We start from the raw sequence: 23559 nt of genomic DNA, 5'->3' as shown, positions 1-23559 counted from the left end.
GTTAGATTTATATAACTGATATCTCTTTGGGATAGTTGATTTCCCATCTTCTTAGGACTTATTTTTCCTTTCCTAGTGCCTGTAAGATTATAATAAATTATGTTATTTTTATGCCTTCTAGGTTTCTAATGTATTTTTTAATTAGCTGACAACTTTTTCACTTTTGCCTTTATTTTTTTAAAGTTGAAATTTTTTCAATTTAAAATAAAAAGGTTTAACTACTCTGTCTTCGAGATAGAGATATAGACATAACTATAAATAGATGTAGGTATATATGTGTTTTTGTGAAACATCTTATTTATGGTTCTCGACTTAAGAGAATCTCTATTTTTCTATCCTTGTCATTTCTTGTTCCCATCTATTTTTAAAATGGAAATCCTTTCTGGTTATAGTTTATCGCTTTGTGTTTATATAAAAAAAAAGTTGATGTATTTTTCACATTATTGGTTTTTATTTAGTTAGATTATATCAATTTCATAATTTTTGTCTTATTAGATTGCTATTCTTTTTTTCTTGATCTCATTGTTTCTGCACTTGCAACTTTACCTCCTCCCCCGCTTTTTCCACCCCTGTTTTTCATAAACTTCTTTCCTCCTACTACTCTGCATTTTAGCTAAACTACCTCTCTCTACACAAGTCCCATCTCTATACATTTTCACTGGCCTTTTTCTCCCTTATACTTTGAATTTATTTCTTCTTTACCTCTACCACTTAAAAATCTCTTTTTTTTTTCCCAAGATAACAGCTCAAATACCATTTTCCATTAAAATCTCTCTTCAGTTCATTCTTTTTGCTAACTATATTGTATTCAACTACCTTATATTTATTCTCTTTATAGTTATTTTGAGCGTAGGGTTTTTTGGTTATTGTTTCTTCATCAGGATATCAATTCTGTGAATTAGAGATTATTTCATTTTAAAATTTTCTATTTCCTGTAACTGATGAAGTACCTATCACATAATTGGTATTTGATAAATGCATATTGATGGATAGATTAAATGAATGAATGGAAATATTGTTTTTCCTGAATCAAACAGTAATTCATCTTTTTTTCAGTATATAACATTAAATTTTATTTTCTTATATTTTTAGGTTGTGTCAGGTGACATAGACTTTTCATTACAGTGGAATCCTTTTGTAGATAGTGCAAATACCAGCAGGTAATGACTTAATAATTATAGATAATTTTTTTCTTTCATAAGTGAATGCATGAAAAAAGGAACTTTTACAAACCTTCTTGTGTTATTTATCTGTGTACTTTCAAATGAGAAATCAGTTAATATACAATTGTATTGTAATAACATTGCAGATTGAATGCTAGTATAAGTTTATATTTTTTAATAGTTTTATGTTAATGTTCCAATTGTTCAGCCATCTTTCAGTTGTGTCCAACTCTTCATGACTCCATTTAAGATTTTCTTGCTAAAGATACTGGAGTGATTAGCTATTTCCTTCTCTAGATAGTTTTACAGATGAGGAAACTGAGGCAAATTAGGTTAAGCCCAGAGTCATGTAGCTAGTAAGTGTCTGAGATTGAATTTGAGTTTAGGAAGATAAGTCTTTCTGACTCCTTACTTAGTGCTCTTTCCATTATATGCCACCTAGTTCCCCTTTCATAGTTACATACCTGGATATTTTAATATTTCTTTCTGGTTTTGAAAAATAGCTTTTGCATAGTATCATAGGTAGGTTAGCATTTTGAATTTACTAACAGTAAGTTAATGTCATTGACATTTCAACTAATTATGGTAGCATTATTAATACAGTAAGTCAATAAACCTAGGCACAGAGTAAAGTTCTGGGAATAAAGAGAAAGGCCAGAACATTTCTTACTCTCATGCAGCTCACATTCTAATGTGAAAGACAACATGCAAACAACTGTAAGATAAACTAGCATTCAATGTGACCAGGAAATGCATTTTTGGTAGAATGTGAGATAAGGAGAGAGAGAATTCTAGGGGTAGTGAACAGCCAGTGAAAATGCAGTGTCAGGAGTTGGATTGTCTTGCTCAAGAAATAGCAAGGCCATTGTCTCTAGATCATATGGAGAAGGGATTAAGGTATAAGGTGTAAGAAGATTGGAAAAGTAGGAAAGACTTTCAAAGTTTTTGCATGCGCTCAGACACACTCACACAATCAACGTCATTGTTATTATTATTAGAAGTGAAATAGTTAACTGATTTATTTTTTTTAAAGGTAAAACAAAGCATCAGACAAGGGTTCTCAACTTGATATTTAGTTGTATGACCACTGGTAGATCATTTAACTGTTTGTTTTTCAGTTTCCTCACTTGTAACATAGGAATAATATTCTACACTTCAAATTGTTAAGAAAATTGCTTTGTAAATCATAAACTATATTATAAATGACATATTTAGACTACTACAATAAGGAGACAATTTTCTTTTCAGTCTTTAGAATGTCTCACTTCTTTGTAGACATGTTTTAATATTAAAATTAGAATATATTTTTAAACTATGATGACATTCCAATATTTTCCCAAAAGATTTTTTTTTTGTGTATATATATATATATATATATATATATATATATGTATATATTTTTTGTATGTGTATATAAGCTGTGCTTTTTGTCCTATATACCTTTCAAAGAGAATTAGATTTCTTTATACTCAGAATTTGTTCTTAGATCTAACAGTTTCTGGATTTAAATAGAAAATATTTTATGTTCCTTTTAATTTGTTTTCTAAAAGATCCTATTCCTGTGTTAGGTCAACTTTCAAGCATGGAGTACCACCACCTCTACCTCCTAAAGTAAGTTGCAAAATTTCCATTATTTTGTGAATAATTGAATTTGTCAAAATATAAAAAACTGAACTTCAGTTGGAAACTTTCTAATTTAAAAAAAAAAGCAAGCTATCTAATAATATTTTTATGAATTCCATGTAAATGAGAAAAATCTCAGTATAGTTTATAAGTCATTTTCTGCATATTAAGTTATAATATAATATAATGCAGAATATGTATCAGATATGGTGTTGGAGGACTATTGTCCTTGTTACTAAGAAAGGGTAGATAGTGCCTCTTCTGGTGGATTGCTTCATGTTGGGAGTTCTGAGCTATAGTGGAGCTAAACCCTATTGGGTGACCTAATTATCAGTCACTAATATGTTGAGCATCCTTCCAGGAGAAGTGGATCACTAAGTTGACCCTCAGAAATGGAGCATGTCAAGTCCTTCATGCTTTCTCATCAGTTGAGCTTAGACTATGAACGACTATGTGATACTTCTAGCCTTGGTGAGATAGGGAGACTTAGTCTTTCCAGGACCTTTTAAGGAAAATCTAGCTTTAATTTGTATTGAGAAAGAGATTAAGATGTCAAGATCTTTGTTTTGAACTTATTATGATTTGTAGTGTAAAATCTAGACCTGTCTCTAGACATTCATCTGGTTTTCTGTGTGTTTCCCCAAATGTACAATTTCCAAAATTGGCCTTAATTTCTTCCTTCCCAAATTTCTCTCTCCAAACTTCACAATTTCTCTCAAAATTACCACCATTTAGGTTGGCTCTTAATTCAACAATTTTTATAACTTTGGCTCTTCTCTTTATTTCACTTCTCTTATCTAATGTTACCAAGTCTTATGAATCATTCCTTCACATATCTTATTATAAACTCTTTGGTTCACAGATTGAGAATGAGAAGACATCTCAGAAATCTTTTAATTCAATTCCCTCATTTTGCAGATAAGGAAATTAAAACCATTCCCTCACTTTTGATAACTTCATCAGTGTCCATTATCATTTTTGTTAAGATAACTTGCAGAAATAAACATCTAGTCTTAGTTTTTCTGATAGACTCAAGTCACATCTTATTAAATGCCCATTTAGAACTGGATTTCTTACAGGCATAGACTTCATTATTTTGTATATTGATCTCCCCAAACCCTCCCAACTTCTGAAATTTCCTTTTATTGTGAAGGGCACCGTGGAGGCACCCAAGTTCACATTCTAATTATTATCCTTCTCTATTCACTTTTACTTATCTTGCATATCTCTCGTCCTTTCTCTATATCTCTCACATAGAACTACTTCTCTACACTTACACAGAAACCACTAATTTAGGTCCTCAGTTCTTATTTATTTTACTCTCCTTTTAATTGGTCTTCCTTCCCAAAAGTTTCTCCTATCTCCATTTCATCTTTTTATACAACAGTCACATTGATTTCTCTAACATGCAATTCTAGCCATGTCATTCCCCTAATGATTCGGCATCTATGTTTCCACTCTCTCTAGGATGAAATATAAAACTTCACAACTTGGCCTCAAACGACGTTTCCAATCATATTCCTCTTTGAGAGCTGCTAAAATCTAATCAAACTTATCTTTTTGCTATTCTTCATACACAACACTCCATTTTTCAGCACCACATCTTTGTATTGGATGTTTTCTTCCCTGTAATGTATCCCTTCTCATGTTGTCTTTCCTGGTTAGGTTGTAAGCCCCTTGAAGTCAGGGACCATTTTTGCTTTTGACTTTGTACCTTTAGTACCTAGTACAATGCCTGATACATAGTAGGGATTCAGGAAATATTTGTTGATTAATTGATTGTTTAGCGAACCCTGCTGTTAGAAAGAAAAACTTATGACTTTTACCTGTAAAGTGCTTCCATGACAAATGATTGATGTTTTTACTTTTATTAAATAATAAACAAGCATTTATTAAGCATCTACTGTGTGCCAGGCACTTCTAGGCATTAGAGATACAAATATAATTAATCTCCTTCAAATATTACATTCTAATGTGAAGACATAAAATATATGCAGCATAAATAGAAAGTATATAGTAGTAAAATAAAACATAGTTTTAAAATGAGAGTACTAGCAATTGGGAGGATTAGGAAAGGCTTATGCAGAAGATAGTACTTAGCTCTTTTGGGCAAAGGTAAGAATAGCTTATGATCTGGGCAGGACAAAGGCACAGAAATAGGAAGTGAAACTTTGAAAGAGGGAGTAATGCTTAATAAAAGCAAGAAAGAAAAATTGAGGCCATGTTGTTTAGGGTTGTGTAAAGGCTAAACAGAATTTTATATTTTACAACTAGAAGCCACTGAAGTAGGTTAAGTAGGTGGGAGTCAAATTGTCAAATATATATGTAAATTCCAAAGGATTCATGGTTTAAAAAAAAAAAAAAAATGCTGTCTACCTCCAGAGAAAGAACTGATGGAATCTGAATACAAATGAAAACATATTCTTTTTCCCTTTATTTTTTATGGATTTTTTTGTGTATTTGCTTTTACAACATTAGTGATATAGAAATGTTTGCATGATAACACATGTATAACATATCAAATTGCTTGCTGTTTCAAAGAAGAGTAAAAGGGAGGCAGAACATTTGGGACTCAAAATGTGTTTTAAAAGAATAAAAAATTGTTGTTACATGTAATTAGAAAAAATAATATTTGAAAGGAAAAAACTCTTTGTAAAGAAAATTACTTAGGCAGCATTGTCTAAGATGAACAGGAATCATAAGAGGGCAGGAAAATGAGGATACTATAATAATCTAAACAAGAAGTTATGAGAACTTGAAACATGGTGGTCATTATCTGAGTGGAGAGAAGGGATAATATGTGAAAGATTCCATAAATAGAAAAATGACAAGATTTCTCCATTGATTATCCATAAATGGGCAGGGAGAATTAGCAATTAAGGATAATACCAAGTTTATGTAAGGCCTGACAGAAAAGTCTTTGACAGAAATAGAGGATTTTAAAAGAGAAAAGGGTTTAGGGGGAAAGATAATGAGTTAAATTTTGTTCATAGTAAATTTAAAATATTTCTAAGATATCTAGTTTGAAACGTCCAAGAGACATTTATTGATGTATGATTGAAACTTAAAAGAGAACTTTAGGATGGCCATGTGTAGATCTGGGAGTCTTCTCTTTAGAGATGATATTTAAAGCCCCAGGAGTTGTAATGAAATCACCAAGTGAGAAAATAGAGGAAGAAAAGGACATAGAACAAAACCTTTTTGATCTAAGTATATTTAAGTCAAATTTTATTTTCTCTTGTTTTAGCCAAAGATAAATTATTATTCTGAGAACAATTTTCCAGATGAAGAAAAATCATCAACCATAAAATGCTGTCCCAGTTCAGAGAACAGAGCTCCACAAGCTCACAGAAGACAAAGTATTACAAGTTGTATTCCTGGGATCGAGACTTCCTCTCTTGGTATGACCTACAGGATCTGATAACCTGAATTTTTCACAGCTAAATTTGAAAAGTTGAAAAAAATACCTTTTTCTTCATTTACGATTAGTTTCTTTGGAACCATTTTCTGTTCAAAACAGAAAACATTAAGCCTGCTAAAAATGTGATAATGTGTATACAAAGTTTATATAGTCATTTTCCTTTATACTAGTGATTCTTTTTTTAGGAAATGGTGATGGTGTTTTGAAACTGATTAGTGAAAATGGAGGAGGATTAAGACAAGAACCACAATTACCACGAAAAAAGGACAAGCAAGACTTCCCTGTAGGTATTCCATACTGTTGATGATTTGGAATAAGTAAGATAGTTACAATATAAATGGAATATTTAATGTTATTAATTAGGCATTTCTGATGAATAACTAATATATAAATATATAATATTTTTCTATGCCTTACACAATATTCAATTATTGAAAACATTTTTTCCCCACAGAAACCAGCCATCAATGGCCTTCCACCAACCCCAAAAGTTTTGGTAAGAAATATGTTAATATGAAATTTTTATGTATTATTGAGTAATCTGATTGGAAGAAAATTATTTATAAATATAAAGTAGGATTACATACTATTATTTGTAATGCTGTGTTATATGGGTTTAGTAGGTAAGTGTCATAGTGAATGGAGTTCAGTAGTTGGAATTAGAAAAACGAGTTCAAGTCATACCTCAGATATTTACTGGGTGATTTTGGGCAACTCAACTTTAAGTTCTATTTACCTCAGTTTTCTCATTTGTAAAATGGAGATGATAGCTCCTATCTTGAGTTGTTGATCAAATGAAATGATATTCATAAAGAGCTTTGCAAGCCTGAAAATACTATATAAATGCTGTTAATCATTATAATCCATAAGTCAAATCATATCTTCCAAAAAATAACTCTAGGTAATTCCAATGTCAAGTATTATTTTCCAGAAGTTTTGTCAGACACATTATGGAAATTAAGTTTACAGATTCCTCTTTAAAGATATTCAATTAAAATTAAAGGACTTTAATTAAAGTAATACTAATCGTAGTTCACTTTATTTTGGCATAAATTCATCATTTAGACTAGCAACCTAAAAAGCATTGTGCTTTGCCACCAGTGCGTGGTAAGGAGGAAATTCTTACATATTTGATCACAAACACAGTTAATATTGTGCCACTAGTAGGAATGAGATACATTGATGTTTTTAACATTGTCAATAGCAGTTTTGGCCACAGGTCTTACTCTTTAATCCACAAAGATACAGTCCACCTATTTGTGTGAACAGAACTTCTACAAATTGTCTGTCAAGGAATACTTTTAGTTTTTTCTAAAGATTTGAAATCAAACAAATATGTTAATCCTGTGCTCTCATATCAATCTTAGAGGAGATTCCATGGTAAATATAGTCACTGCATAAATATAACATACAATTAAATAGCTTATATTGAATGAACATTGAAGCTAACTTAGGAATCCATAAAAGTTTGAGTAAGCAATACGTCATAAGAAAAATACGTCATAGTCATAGTTAAGTGCCATCTTAATGCTCAAAGGTAGTACATGAGGGAATATGGGGGAAGATCCCAAATTATAGTAATTAATTTTCTTTTGAAAAAAGTGAGATGAAGTAAATAATCATTCTAATTTATGTTTTTAAAGATGGGAGCATGTTTTTCAAAGGTTTTTGATGGTTGCCCTTTGAAGATAAATTGTGCAACATCCTGGATACATCCTGATACAAAAGGTAAAATTTAAGGATATTCATAACACAATGACAAGTACAATAGAATTAAGGTTAATGCAGGTAAGAATCCAGTGGTTTAAGTTTACTCAGTTTTCCTGATCATCTTAAAAATATGACATGTTAGAGAAAGATCATATATATGTATTTAGATATTATTCATAGCAGCACTTAGTGAAATATTGGAAGCAACTAAGTTGACAGAGTGGATGTCCATTGCATTTAGAATGTCTGAAGAAGTTTTGTACATGAGTGTAATGAACAGTTACTGTTCCATAAGAAGCAAAGAATTATGAAGAATTGAGAGAAGCATGAGAAGACTTAGGCAAACTACTGTGGAGTGAAGTAGGCAGAACCAGGGAACCACACAATGCTGACATTGCCAATGAAAAATGAAACTGTTCAATGTTTATACATATGACATATATATGTATTACCTAATGACCAAGTAGAACCCTAAGAAAAATAATGAGCAAATGTAAAATTTTTATCATTTCTTTATAGAAGGATGGAACTATGAATGTGACTAAACTGTTAGACTCAGTTGATTTTAGTTAGTTTTACTGAACTTTTTAAAAAAATCCTTTGTTGCCCAGAGTTCCCTGAGTAGGAAAAAGGGAGGTACATATTTGAAAATGAATGTGATAAAAAAAAAAAAAAGAAAAATATCACAAATATGAATTTTTTTGACTGTTTTCCAGGTTAATTAATGAAAGAGAGGAAACATAAAAGTCTCATTCACAAGATTAGATTTTGTCTAAGAGGCACTTTCTCATATTTTAAGAACTTTCTCAATCTCAATCTAATCACTTCTGTAACTTACTGGCAGAACAAATAAAAGTTTCTTTTTATAAATGCTTCTCTTTTTAGGTAAAGCAATTTGTTGTAGAAACATTTAGAAAAATAGAACACTTGGTATAATAGATTCAAGAAAAGTAGAGTGATAAAAATTTTTAAACTGACATTTTTTTAAGGTGATCTTTTGCTATATAATCTATAATTGGGCCAAAATAACTAATTAAAATAGTGCTCCATTTTCTATAAGGAGAAATTTCACTAGTCCAATTAGATGTAATTCATTTGTAAAATTTTCATCTCTTCCATTTAGATCAGTACATTATTTTTGGAACTGAAGATGGTATTTACACATTGAATCTAAATGAACTACATGAGGCAACAATGGAACAGGCAAGTAAGAACTTTCAAGTTAGAATTCCATTTTGTTAAGTAGAAAAAACTAGATTGTATTTTATTCAAGCCCTATGCTTAATATATTTCTTTAGAAATATCATCTCATTTTATTATTCATAATAAAATATAGACTTTTTATGTTTGAATCCAGATTTCATTGGTGTAAAAAGGTACCAGTTAAGAAATTTTCTCTAACAATTCAAATTAGTGATTTTAAGTGTTGCCTGGTTCCCTGAGAAGTTAAATATCTTGTCTAAGATCTCATAGCCAGTATGTAGCTGAGGGCAGGTCTTGAATCCTGGATCTCCTGACACCAAAACTAGCTCTCTCACTTAATACTAATGTGTTGTTATTGTCAAGTATTAGTAATAATGACAATTATATAGTGCTCTAAAGTCCGTAATCTAATAGAATCTGTTAGAATGGGCATTTGTTATCATCTAGTCTTAACCTTTTAAAAAGAATCTTCTCCAAGATACTCCCAACAAGTAAAAATTTGAAAATTCCAACTTGAAAATTTCTAGTGATTGAAAATTTACTGCCTTTGATTTATCTTTCCTCTTCTTATCACACTTAATTCTGCCTGTCTTAAACTTTCTTCTTTTGCTTCTAGTAATGAATTCAGAGGCAAAAGCCAAGTAAGCTAGATTCTTTCACGTACTTGAAAGAAAGCTTTTTTCTCTTCATGCTAGACATCCCCAGTTCCTACAATAATCTTTTTATGATAGGATTGCCAATTCTCTCACCTCTTGACTGCATTTCCCTGGAGATTTCTTTTTTGATCTGACCCTGTAATTTTTTTTATCAGTTTCAGATTACCCATGTACTTACTCAAATATGGTTCTAGAACTGAACATTTGTCATTTTCTTAATGTGATCTAGATATGAATTCGATGAAATGATCATCTTTCTCATTTTGAACCCTTCCAGTTGATCACAAGATAGTCCACCCAAAATACTGAGAAACTTCTTTACATGGCCAGGATGACAGGGAGATGAACTGTCTCTCATTTACTTCTCTCTAATCATATTAGCAACCCATCTTCTTTTTTCATACATTTCTTTATTGATATTCTTTACTACAATTATTCTTCATATATTTTTATTTCTTACATCTTAGAGTCTGTTCACATCTATCATGAGCTTATTTGCTATGCTGCCCTTTGGTTTAGCCTTGATTAATCTTAGCCATATTTTAAGATCTGTATAATGAAAGTGGAAGAATTAAGTGCCTGTGTATTTTCATATATTATATTAAAATAATGATTTTTTTCTATAGTTATTTCCACGGAAATGTACCTGGCTGTATGTTATTAATAATACATTAATGTCATTATCAGGTATGTATGCTGATGTCAAAAAGGAAGCATGGTACATATTCAACTAATTTTATCTAAACTACTGAAAATTAAATGCTGTTTTGATTATTTTAGTAAAATAGCTTTGTAGCATGCACATTCACTATTCAGGCTGAAAATTATTTTAGCACTTTCATCCTTTTTTGTTTTGAATAATTTTAGTGAATTTCTTATATATCATCCAGAAATCAGCATTAGCTTTTCTGTTTTCCTCACTATCATCTCTAGGTTTCCTATAGTGAACAAATCTAATATGATTATTATTTAAAGGCCCCTTGGGTTTATATTGCCTCTAGCCTTCCAGTAATATGTGTACTTTTTCATCTATTTTTACTACTGAATATAACTATCAAAATAATTCAATCTCATTAATTTCTGTTTAACCAGTGGGAACATCACTTTACATTAGTGAAAAATCTGAATTATAGCAAATTTTTCAGTTTTATATTCAATAACTTAAATTGAATCAATAAGTATTATTTGGTAGGGATTTTTCAGGGACCTGTATTACAGAACAAATTTGAATTAGTATTTGAATTTTGTATAAATAATTTCTCAAGTACAGGAACATACTTGAATTCAGATGTTTTTCTGAGATGTAGCCTTTCTTCCTGCAAATATCTTGTATTCTTCATTTATCTATAAAATTCTTTCCATACAGAGAAGAAATAATCTTCAACTGAAGTTACTGTGTAAATTTTTCAATGCTGAATTTTTTCCATCTGAATTGATACATAAAATTAACACATAAAACTGCCCTTCTCAATCCATACTATTCATTTCCTTGCAAGAATATTGGATCATAGCATTTTCATGGTACTGCCAAGTACTGAATGTTCTATCTTTGTCTGGAAGATGAAATTATTTATGCTAACTACTCAGTATGTTGTCCAGTCCACTGGATGTATAAAACTGGATGACTAAAAACTCTTATAGTCTTTACAGTTTTTAATTAAGTTAGACAAAGGGAGCTAAAACTTCTTACAAATATTAGTAGATCAGACAAGGTTAGATTTGTAGAATTTCTTTGGAGTCAGGACTTATACCCAAGGATATTCATCATTTTTTCTAGCTGTTTTTTTTTTCCTCAATGTCCCTTTCTCCTCTAATTAAAGAGACCTACCTTGCATCACATCTTAATTCTCTACTTCTAGTATCTCTCTCTCTCTCTCTCTCTCTCTCTCTCTCTCTCTCTCTCTCTCTCTCTCTCTCTGTGTGTGTGTATATATATATATATATATATATATATATATATATATATATATATATATATATATTTTTTTTTTTTTTTTTTTTTTTTTTTTTTTTTTTTCCCCTGAGGCTGGGGTTAAGTGACGTGCCCAGGGGCACACAGCTAGGAAGTCTAAGTGTCTGAGACCAGATTTGAACTCCGGGTCCTCCTGAATTCAGGGCTGGTGTTCTATCCACTGCGCCACCTAGCTGCCCCCAATAACTATAATTTTTATTTAATAAAAATGTTGCTGTTTCATTTGTTTTTTTTTGTCTTTGTATCCTGGTTACCTAGTACTGTTTCTTGAACATAGTAGGTGCTTAATGAGTATTTATTCATTAATTTAACAGCCATTTAATTGCCTAGTAAATGAGAAACTGTAGGACATCATAAAAAGATAAAAAACATAGTGAAGATATGATTTCTGCTCTTAAGAAGTTTACAATCTAGTGGGGATTGGGGCAGGGAGACTGCACATACACAAATATACCTACATGTACATTTATGTAAAAAGAATATAGAAAAAAGAAAGATAATATGCTATTAGGGGATCAGGGAGGGCTCCTTGAATGAGATAAGATTTGAGCCGAATCCTAAAGGATGAGTGAGACAGAAGTAGGAAAGTACTGATATATACAAGGAACAAGAAGTTGGCTAGTCTGTTTGTAGTATATTTCATGTGGAAAAGAGAATAAAAATGAGTCCAAAAAGGTTTGCAAAATGCCTGATTTCTGGGTCTTGAAAAGCAGTCTAAAGATATAAATTTTGATGTGACTGGGTCAAATCTATACACAGATTAGTTGAAAATTAATCTATTAATGATATGATGGCTTAGACAGAGAGAAACTAAAGGTGGAGAGACCATTAGAGGGTTGTAAGGTATTAGAACACATTTTAAGGTAATAGTAGAATTAGAAAGGAAGGAATGGATTCTAGAGATATTGCTGTTTCCTCATCTATAAAATAAGAGGATTTAACTAGATAACTTAAGAAACTTGCTAGCTCATGGGCTCCTAAGTAATAAATAGAACACATACTTGCATGTGTGCATGCACATGCACACACATGAGATTGATGAACACACAAGAAAAAGAGATAATTTTGAGATTTTGAACATGGGTGACTTACTGAATGATGGTGCTTTTGATAGAGTCCATTTGAAAGGAAAATGAAGATTTATTTTAGACATTTTGTGGTTGAGGTGCAAGGATATATTAGTTGAAATGCACAAGAAGCAGTTACGAATGTAAATATGGAGCTCGACTAGAGATCAGGGGTTTATATATAGATTTGGGAGCTGTTAATGTAGAGGTTGGAGCAGATGAAATTTCTGAGAAGGGAGAAATAGCAAAAAGAGCACAGAAGACAAAATTTTGGAAAATATTTAAGGAGTTGTAAAGAATAGGAACCAATAATGGAGTAGTCAGAGAGACAATGAGAATCTGTTTTTGGAAGAGCCAACTAAGGAGAATGTTAAATGTTGCAGAGACAGATCAAGAAAGGTAAAGACTAAGAAGAAACCATTAGATTTCATAAAATCTTGAGAGTTGTAATTACATAAGAAGTCATTTAGTAAAATCCCTTTTATAAGCATGCCTGAGAAGTAGCTATCTAACCTTACTCAACCTTTACTACCTCACATGTCAACAAATGCCACTTTTTAATAGTCCTAAGAAAACAATCACATTTTAAAAGTTTTTATATTTATTTAGGGATAGAAGTCAACTTGCAAGTGATTTACGTATGAACATGTAGAGTGCAACTCCACTACCTGGCAGGATAATGAAGAAGATGTGTATGTCAGTCTCTTCCCACATGATTTAACTTTCCTTTTTTGGCCTCTATATTTTGAGAGCTATTCATTCTATATGATTTGGAGATTTAACTCTAATTGCAAACAGGACAGAAAGAATGATAATGCATTTCCTCCTATTCTCACATGATTTCTACTCATTCTCTAGATTTTAAAAGTCTATCATTCCAGTTTTCTTGGAGATTAAATAATTTTATATGATAGCACCTCTTTTAGAAGTTACACTTAATTTTACAGAATTTTATTATATCTAGGCAATTCTGGACAACAATGCTATCTGTGATTATGATTTGAGTTCCATTATTTCTGAGTTCTCCTTGATATTTTGAAGTTAATTATAGTATAGGAAGTTATTGTTGTCATTCTTGATAGGTAGCATCTTATAGTTCTAGGAGAATACCATGTCATGGTGAGAAGAATATTTTGCCTTATTGTAATTGTATTACAAAGTGCTTTTATTAGTCTGTATTATACATCTTGCCCTATCTCCCCATATCCCCAGTTCTTATAAATAATTATATCTGTTGTATGTGCTACTGTGAATAATTAATTTTCTTTAAAGTCATAATTAAAAAGCAAAATCCATTTTAGTATGTACTACCAAGAAGTACTTTATTTCTTATTGTAAAACAGAATTTTGGCTACTTTTGAAATTTATTCAGAATTGTTTTAACTTTTTAAAAATTTCTGGTTTTTTTTGGCTTTGGCTTTTTGAACATTTTTGGATTCTTCATTTCTAGAAGGTAAGTATTTACACATTTATTTGAAAATTGCATTAATCTGTTATGAATATGTATAACAAAAATAATATGTTTCTCTTTTGTAGGAAAAACATTTCAACTCTATTCCCATAATCTAATAGCCTTGTTTGAACAAGCCAAAAAACCAGGATTAGCTGCCCATATTCAAACTCACCGGTTCCCAGACCGAATTTTGCCAAGGTACAAAAATATTGATTTTGTTATTTTGAGAAATAGTCATGTTTTCAAGTGAACTTGTTTGTAAACCAGGAAAAAATGATAAGAGGAATTCCATTTAAAATAATTGCAAAATGCATAATATATCTGACAATTAACCTGCCACCACACAATAAAGATTTATATATACATAATAATAATAAACATTCTTAAGAAAGGAAATGTTTACTGTGACTGGAGGATCTCTGGTCAAACCTATATATAGGTGGAGGAGTGATGAAGGCAGGAGAGCCACCAGGAGGATCTCTGTTTCTGTCTCTGTCTTCTGTGTCTCCTCTGTGTCTGAGTCCTCTTTTCTGTCTCCTCTGTGTTTGTGTCTGAGTCTGAGTCTAAGTCTTCTTGACTTGAGCTCTCTTCTCCAGTCCTCTCAGCCCTTAAATACCTCAGTCTTTGATAGCTTTTGATAGCAGCAGAAACAATTTGCTCATATGCTGCCATAGGGTAATTAATCTGCACTAAAGTGTCTTCATAAGAACCTATACCTGCTAGTTGATCAAAAGTGACTGGTATATTAACTCCTAGGTTGCCTTTTTCATTGGGCTTGTGTTCTATAGAGTTCACTGTACTCAGAAAGCCACAAGAAGTTTTGTCCCAAGTTCTAAACATGTCTTTGCTATAGATTTCCAGTCACCAGGGGCCAAATTCTCTAATACCATCTTAACTTAAGACAATGTAGACCTATAAAGAGTGTAAGCCTTTTTCAGATCTTTGATAATTTCCAGATTAAAAGGAATATATCTTCTCCTGCTTGACCCAAAAGTCAACTCTTCAATCACAGGGTATGTTTCTATTTTCAAATCAGATGTATCCTTTCCTTTCTCTTTAGTGTTAATGCCTTTTGTGATTGTGTCATAGGGGGTGAAAAAAACAGCTTCATGGGTGGTGCTGATGGTGTCACTGCCCCTCCCTCCTCTTCCTTAAGGTGAAATTGAGGGAGGAAGGTCAGGAGATGGGGAATGCCTTAAGGGCGCCTGGTTGGGTTTAGGCAGAAGTGAAACTGAGCTGTGAGAGTGAGAAGCCTCACACTCTACACTCATCAGCACTGTCTTTAAGGTACTTAACTCCTTTCTTGTCCAACTCTCTGTGCATTTCAGCTGCTCTGTTAATACCATCCCCCTTCTACTCTTTCTCCTCACACTTCCTTGTCTGGCTGTCTACATTAAAAGTTTTTTTTCTTTTTTTAGAACTTGTGGGTTTCTTTAAAGCCAAATATGTTATATTGTACATAAGGAATGTTTCCTCAGGAATTGAATCAGGATCCATAGCTTCATAATTTTCACTTAGTTGCTCTCCCACTATTTTCCATATATGTGGATCTAATTTTTCTTCCTTAGAGAGCCAAGGAGACATGCACTCTAATATATTTAAGAGTGTAGTGATCTGCTTCCAAGTTACCAAGAAACCTTGCTTCTTTATTAACCTAACTATGTATGCTACATACTCCCTTCGGAGTAGGGGAGGCTCTTCTCTTAATATTTACCCCATGAAAAATGAAAGTGATTAGTTTAACCCTTACCATAGTTTCCCACATGTCTATTTTTGTACTCACCCTATTTTTGGGTCACAGGGACTTATCCACTGCACTTATGATCAAGTCGGTTGAACTGCTGAGTCCAGAGCCTCACGTCTAGGGCCCTATGTTTAGTGTCCCATATCGAGCACCAAAATGTAATGTCTGGATTAGCTCTCTGGAGGATTTCTGGTGGAGCCTTGGTTATAGGTGGAGAATGGCAGAAGAGCCACCAGGAGGATCTCTGTTTCTGTCTCCGTTTTCTGTGTCCGAGTCATCATCTGTATCCACTCTGTGTCCCTGTCTGAGTTTGAATCTGAGATCAAACTTGAGCTCTCTTCTCCAGTCCTCTCAGCCCTTAAATACCTCAGTCTACATCATTACATCACACTAAGTATATGCCAACTAGAGTGATTATATCATTATATCAAACTAGAGTGATTACATCATTATATCACACTAAGTATATGTGAACTAGAGAACCATTATCTCATCAATCACACTGAGTAAACACCCTGCTGTAAGTATCTTTGCTGAAAATATACCTTTCCCAGAGTTCCCCATTCTCTGCTGTCCTCTACAATATCTGCACTAGTTAACTTAAAGTGATTAATTAATTCATTTAGTGGTCATAGATATGGCATTTTCAAAACAATTGCATATTTAAAAGTTCATTTGAAAACATACTCCAAATCACTAATAATGAAATTTAAATGAAAGCAAATATAATTTTATTTCACATGTGGAAAATTGACAAAGATTGGCCAAAACATGATGGAACAGTCAATGTTGGAGGGGTTATAGAAAGGCACACACATTCATATTCTGTTGGATCTGTGAATTGATTCAGCCATTTTGGTTATCAACTTAGAATAAAGTACTTAAGTGATTTTGATCAAGCAATTATACTTACTGGTTATATATTTTAGAATAATCAAAGATAAAAACAAAGACTATTGTATAAAAAGTCATTTTATTACTCTCTGTAATAGCAAAACACAAGTATTAGGGGCAGCTAAGTAGAGCTCTAGATAGAGTCCTGGGCCCAAAATCAGAAAGACACATTTTCCTGAGTTCAGATCTGACCTTGGACATTTGCTATATGACCCTGGGCAAGTCATGTAATCCTGTTTGCCTAAGTTCATCATCTGAAAAATGAGCTGGAGAAGGAAATGGCAGACCACTCCTGTATCTTTACCAAGAAAACCCTAATTGAGGTCTTGAAGAGGCTGAAACCATCGAATAACAATCATTATCATAAGCTTTGGGGGAATGGTTGGAAAAAAAGCAAACTCTAAGGTGGATGAATGGATTGGAATATTATTTTACAGAGAGACAAAAGATTACTTACTAATCCTTAATATTAATCCTTAATATTGGATACATTGTCAGATTGGGTCTATTTCTTAGAAAGGACGATTCAAGCTGAATCTACCTGTGAGGGTAGAAGGTAGTTCCAGAAGTTTCTAATATAAAGATAAAAGATAGAAATAATAACATTTTAAAATCCAAATCGATAGAAAAAGTATTTTCTCCAATAACAATTAAAAGAAAATCTAATTTGTATTTTGAGAAGTAGAGTATATCTTACCAAAGAGTACAGCAGAGTATTTTAAGATGTTTTTATAATTTCAGGAAGTTTGCCTTAACAACAAAGATTCCTGATACAAAAGGTTGTCACAAATGTTGCATAGGTAAGTAAAAATAATATGTTTTTTTAATTGGAGGATAAAGACTTGCATTTAAATATTATTTTAAGAGTGTTCCAAATAATATTATATAGTTATTAGGGTTTTGTGTTTTCTTTTTTGTTGACATCTCTGGGAGATCATAGTATTAAAAAGTTTGAGGATCATATATTGCTATTTTATGTGTATAATTCTAAAGGCATTTCATTGTCTTTCTCTAAGGACTATATTTATCTTGGTTTGGTTTGGTTTGGTTTGGTTTGGTTTGGTTTGGTTTGGTTTGGTTTGGTTTGGTTTGGTTTGGTTTGGTTTAGCTTGATATTATACTTTCTGTCATACCATCTGAATCAGTTGTTCTTAAAGGAAAGTCTGATTGTTCCTTTCTCCCCATTGCCAGTTCCAGACTCCCTTGTACTACTGTCCTCATTCATTCTCCCTTGAGATACCCTAACTTTAAATCTTAACACTCTGCCCAGATCTTAACTTCTGTTATTTACTGGTCTCCAAGATATTCTTATTCCCTTCTTAAATGAATTTGATTGCCTGGCTCAAAGACTCCCTCCACCCCACTTTAGCATATAAGTTGTTGACTAAAATGCCCTTGATTTCCTTGATTCACTAAAGTTATGACCTCCACTTTGATCTTGCTATCATTCACACATAATGAAGTTCCTTTAGTTGAACATAGTATATAACTCCCATTTCTTTCTGTACTTTATTCCTCCAAAACTTGCTTTTCATTTTCTTTGGACTTTTTGTCTCTCTATTCCTTAGTACTTTCCTAAGCCATCATTCTGTCTACATTGTTTTTCCCTCTACATCTCAACCCTCTAATGAACTAGTTTGATTCTATATTATCCCTACTTATATTTATAAATCACCTAGCACCGTACCAGGCACATAATGGGTGCTTAATAAGTGCTAATTCTCTCCCTTAATCTTGCCATTCATTTTTATATACTCATACTTCATACTGACCTCAACCTTGGAATATTACCACTATCTTCTCCATTTCCTGCCCATATGCTCTTGAACTAGAACCACGCTAACTTGATCCACTACATATTTATGGTAGCAAATCTGAACCAGGCCTTTATAGAAGCAAAGCAAATTGTTTTACTCAATTTTACTCCATATTGGATTCTCTTCTTCACAAACCATAATAGTTTTTTTTCCTGAACTTTCCCTTCTCAAAGTTTTCCATAATATCTCTTTTATCTGGGGACTTCATATTTTGCCCCATATTTTAGCAAGAAAATCAAAGCTATTCATCTGTAAGTTTTCTCTTCTCTCCTTCTCACTTAATCCCTTTATATTATCTACTGCTAGTTCTTTTTTTACTCTACTCTGTGATGAAGTGGTCCTTCTTGCCAAGGCCAGTCCCTCTACATTAATCATTGAAACCTCATCCCATCTTTTCCAGAATATAGTTTCTACTATCATTCTCTTCTACCATTCTTCAATCTTCCTTCTTTTCTTATCTATTGGTTCTTTCTCTACTATCTACATTCAAGTATCACTCATCTTTTTAACAAATTCATTCGATCTCTTATCTTTGATACTGATAATCATCATTTATCTCATCCCTTTTTCAGCCAAACTCCTTGAAAAAGTTGTTTAATTATTATCTCCTCATTTCCTAATCTTGTACCTCCTTCTAAACCTGCTATACTCTGACTTTCTTTCTTACGTTTACCTGAAAACTTTCCCCCTCAAATTATCCATAATCTTAAAAAAAAAAAAATTAGTCTCAATTTAAACACCAAAAAGGAATGTTTCTTTATACATAGCAGAACCTAAAAGAGGATTCTCTATGAAACTACTTCACCACTGAATAGTTTTTTTGAGATTACATAATAAATTCTCTCTGTTACTTTGAAAACTGTACTACTTGTTTGTTTCCTTCTAATTTCCTCCTTTTCTGTACATTTTAAAGAAAGTTCTTGTGAAGACTGAGTTAGCACCCTGGATACCTTAGAATCAGCTGGAGTCAGGATAAGCAAAAGTCCTTGGTCTTTATTCTTGGACTTTAGGGGTAGAAGTGAATTGGATAGACGCAGGATTTCCACGACCTCCCTTCTCCTCCTCTACCACCAAAGTGACTCTGGCTTGTCTTACTCCACCCCCTAATCCTTTCCACAGTTTTTTTTTTCACCAAAAGATCTAACCAGCACAGAATAGTGGGAAAGGCCATTTTCCAAGCATATACTAATAGAGTACTGTCCAATTGGTAATTAGCCTTAAGTGCTCGGTTGTCTGACCCCAGTGCATCAACTCAGAGTTTCAGCCCTTTACATCTCCCGCTTTCTTTTGTTTTAGAACACAGGTGGTAACGCCATCCCTGACTTCTCAGGGAGGTGAGAACCCCAAAAAGGAGGTGATCACGCCCTCTCTGACTTCTCAGGAAGGCAGGTGAAAGCACTAAAAAGGAGATGATCATGCCTGCTCTGACTATTAGTGATGACTCTCCCCACAGCCAGTGCAGGCTCAATGTAGTGTAGCAAACATAAATTGTACATACAAATAGTGATATAACAATCTAAATCAACATGGTGTTGTAAAAGATTTCCAGAAGTCCTAAAACAACAGTCACACATATGCCTTTTTCAGCCGCCAAGGGATAGTCCAAAACCAATCTATTGTCCATTGCTTCACGTGTCACAGAATCCAATGATCCCCACAAGTTTTTGAAGTCCTGCAACAGTCTTTTTATGTACTAGGGAATCCAATGATTCCTGCAGATTCTGAAGTCCTGCAACAGTCTTATCATTTCTCAGAAAAATCCAGTGATTCTGGAGGGTTTTCAAGTCCTACAATAGTTTTATCATTTCTCAGAAAATCCAATGATTCCTGAGGGTTTTCAAGTCCTACAACAGTCTTATCATATTTCAGAGAGTCCAATGTTTCTTAAGGATTTTGAAGTCCTACAACAATCTTTTCATGTCTAAGGGATTCCAGTGATTCCTGAGAGTTTTGAAGACCAACAATTTTTGATGTCCATGAGTCAAACGCCATAACTGCCATGCTCTTTCAGTGGCAGGCACAGTCAGCAATGAAACTACCCGATGTTTCTTGGGTCTTCTTCGTTTCAAGGGTCTGTCCCGTCTCTCTCCAATGGACAAGGAGAACACGGCTTGTTGGCACCCATCTGATTTCTTCTCCATCTGTAGAGATACAAGCAAACCCTCTCTCCCTTCTATTCACCACTCTCTGAGTCTCTCCACATCATCTAGAAATTATCTAAAGATAGTGGAGCTGCTCGCACTGGACACTGCCTTTCCAGTGCATTATAAAACCTGTCTGCCAGAGCCAGTGCATCTTTGTCAAAAATAAAGAATTTAATAGTATAAAAGAGCTACATTTAGAAGTTCTCTAGGGTTACATGTGGCTCCCCCTTATTTTGTTTTTGGAGGAGCATCTTGATGTCTGTTTCTCCTCTCTACCATTGTCTGTCCTTGAGGATTAAAGGGTATGCCAGTGGTGTGTAAAATCTTATACTGTGCACAAAAGTGTGCAAAATGTTTAGAAGTATATGCAAGTCCATTATCTATTTTACTGCTGTGGCATACCCATAATTGCAAATGCTTGTAAAAGGAATTCAGTGACCACTTGGGCTGTCTCTTTTGCAGCTGAAAAGGTGTCTACCACAACATGGATAAAAGGTAGACAACCAAAAGATTTATAATGGGTCACATCCATTTGCCAAATTTCATTGGGTCTCAAACCACAAGGGTTCTTCCCTGGAGAGAGTGTAGGGGCATGGAAAGGAAGGCAAGCTGTACAGGCTTTTACTATGCTCCTAGCTTCCTCTCTTGATATTCCAAATTGTAAACATAAAGCTTGAGCAGCCTGATGATATTTAAAATGAGATTTTTGAGCTTCTTGAAATAAAGGAGTATCGGCCAACATAGTTAGAAGCTATCTGCCTTTGAATTTCCATCAAAAATAGGACCTGGAAGTCCACTATGAGAGTGGATATGCAAGATATAAATCTTACCTGTGTGCTTTCTCACTTGCTCTTGAAGTTCCTTAAAGAGCTGATATATATTAGAGGCTACAAATTTTTATTTGGGCTGTGGCAATTCTTTGTACTACACCTACTGAATAGGCTGAATCAGATATTATATTTATATCTCCTGGATAATAAGTAAAAGCTAGAATGATTGCATACAATTCATTCTTCTGAGTGAACTGAAAAAGAGTTCTGACTACTCTATAGTTAAGTCATGAGAGTATACAGCACAAATATTATGTTTTGATGCATCTGTAAAGACAGTTGGTCCTTTAAGAGGAATTGAGAAACTTTTTCTTCAAGAATCCATCACCAATTATCTAATAGTCTGGTTATCTTTAACGGAAACCCATGTGTAAAATTTGGAGCTGTGGCCAATAACATTTGCCACTCTGGGATGGTTTCACAGCATACATTAATTTGTGCATTAGTATAAAACATGTATATCTTGTCAGGTCTTATCCCAGATAATTGTATTGCTCGCTTAATGGCCTTTAATCAAATTCTAGCCACAAGCACTTAGTAAGGAGTTCTGGTTGTGCTTGGAGGTTCACCCACTCTATCACACCGTCTCCTTGATGAAGGACTGCTGTGGATGCCTCTTGTGTAGCAAAAACTGATATTTCCAAGGGTTTTTGAGTAACTCTTGCAACCACATTGGATAAAGCCAGTTCAACTTCTCTCAAAGCCTCTTGAGCTTTTTTGTAAACTGGTGTGGTTAAGTTTAAAGTACTGTCTCCCCTTAAAATGTCATATAATGGTTATAATTGATAGGTAGTCAAGCCTAACACATCCATTGGATATATCCTATCAATTTCTGAAAGTCATTTAAGGTGTTTAACTTCTCTGTTCTTAAGGAAAGTTTTTGTACTGTAAACACCTTAGGATACTTCATATCCTAAATATTAAAAAGGAGCATGTCTTTGAATTTTTTTGGAGCTGCGAGTAATTTGTAGTTCCTTAGTGTTTCTATGGTCTTTTGTAGACATGCTTCTAACATTTGTTCCCCAGGTGCACATCCCAGTAATCATCCATGTAATGTAATAACATTACTTTTGGAAATGCTTTTCTTACTGGAGTTAGAACAGCAGCAACATACATTTTACACATAGCAGAGCTATTTTTCATTCCCTTTGGCAAAACTGTCCATTCATATCTTTTATAAGGCTCATCTAAGTAAACACTGAAAAGGCAAATCTTTTCATAAACTCCTTATCTAGAGAGATAGAATAGAAACAGTCCTTAATGTCTATAACCCAAAGAGGCCATTCTGTAGGCAATTGAGTAGGAGATGGAAGTCCAGGCTGAAGAGTTCCCATAGTTTCCATCTGTTCATTTACCGTTCTTAAATCAGTCAACATTTTCTAGATTTCTTTTTTACAACAAATTCAGGGGAATTCCAAGGACTTAGAAAAGGTTGTAAGTGTCTTTGGTCAAGTTGCTCCTGTAGTATATCGAATAAGGCCTGAATTTTATCCTACCTAAGGGCCACTGTACTATCCTCAAAGACCTGAAAAAGGCTTGCACTCTTTATGGGACTACATCAGTTTATGTTAAAATGTTATATAAGCCACTTGAGGGATTGTTTCACTTTGTTTTTGCATCTACACTTTCATCATAATGCTTTGGACATATTAGGAATTTAACAAATGCTTGATTGCTTATGTTTCTGTTCTGTGCTTGTTTTCTGTTTATTGAGCTACATGATATATAAAAGCACCCATGCCCCCTAATACTTTATAGCTTAAGGTTATTAATGCACAGATAATAATGATTTTTGTAACACAACACTACTGAACCTTTTTTATTGTTGAGGATTAAAGTAAAAAAAGAGGAAGTATAATCTG

The 23559-nt window shown here is 33.2% G+C and overlaps 1 protein-coding gene across 8 annotated transcripts in view; it reads left to right on the top strand.

Moving 5' to 3' along the window:
• MAP4K5 (mitogen-activated protein kinase kinase kinase kinase 5) overlaps positions 1-23559 on the top strand; it is a 222681-nt gene that overhangs the window by 168038 nt on the left and 31084 nt on the right. For 7 of the 8 annotated variants that reach the window (XM_074290745.1, XM_074290746.1, XM_074290744.1 and 4 more), the window contains exons 16-25: positions 1093-1160; positions 2714-2774; positions 6034-6187; positions 6393-6490; positions 6662-6703; positions 7851-7935; positions 9041-9120; positions 10403-10463; positions 14352-14466; positions 17648-17706. In XM_074290745.1, the coding sequence (XP_074146846.1) occupies positions 1093-1160; positions 2714-2774; positions 6034-6187; positions 6393-6490; positions 6662-6703; positions 7851-7935; positions 9041-9120; positions 10403-10463; positions 14352-14466; positions 17648-17706 (823 nt within the window). The remainder of the gene's footprint in view (positions 1-1092; positions 1161-2713; positions 2775-6033; positions 6188-6392; positions 6491-6661; positions 6704-7850; positions 7936-9040; positions 9121-10402; positions 10464-14351; positions 14467-17647; positions 17707-23559) is intronic. The other variant, XM_074290743.1, reaches the window with a different exon arrangement.

The sequence above is a fragment of the Sminthopsis crassicaudata genome, chromosome 2 (assembly GCF_048593235.1).
Source record: "Sminthopsis crassicaudata isolate SCR6 chromosome 2, ASM4859323v1, whole genome shotgun sequence".
In the NCBI taxonomy this organism is placed as follows: Eukaryota; Metazoa; Chordata; class Mammalia; order Dasyuromorphia; family Dasyuridae; genus Sminthopsis; species Sminthopsis crassicaudata.
The sequence above is the reverse complement of the archived record's forward strand: the minus strand, read 5'-3'. Positions and strand labels throughout refer to the sequence as shown.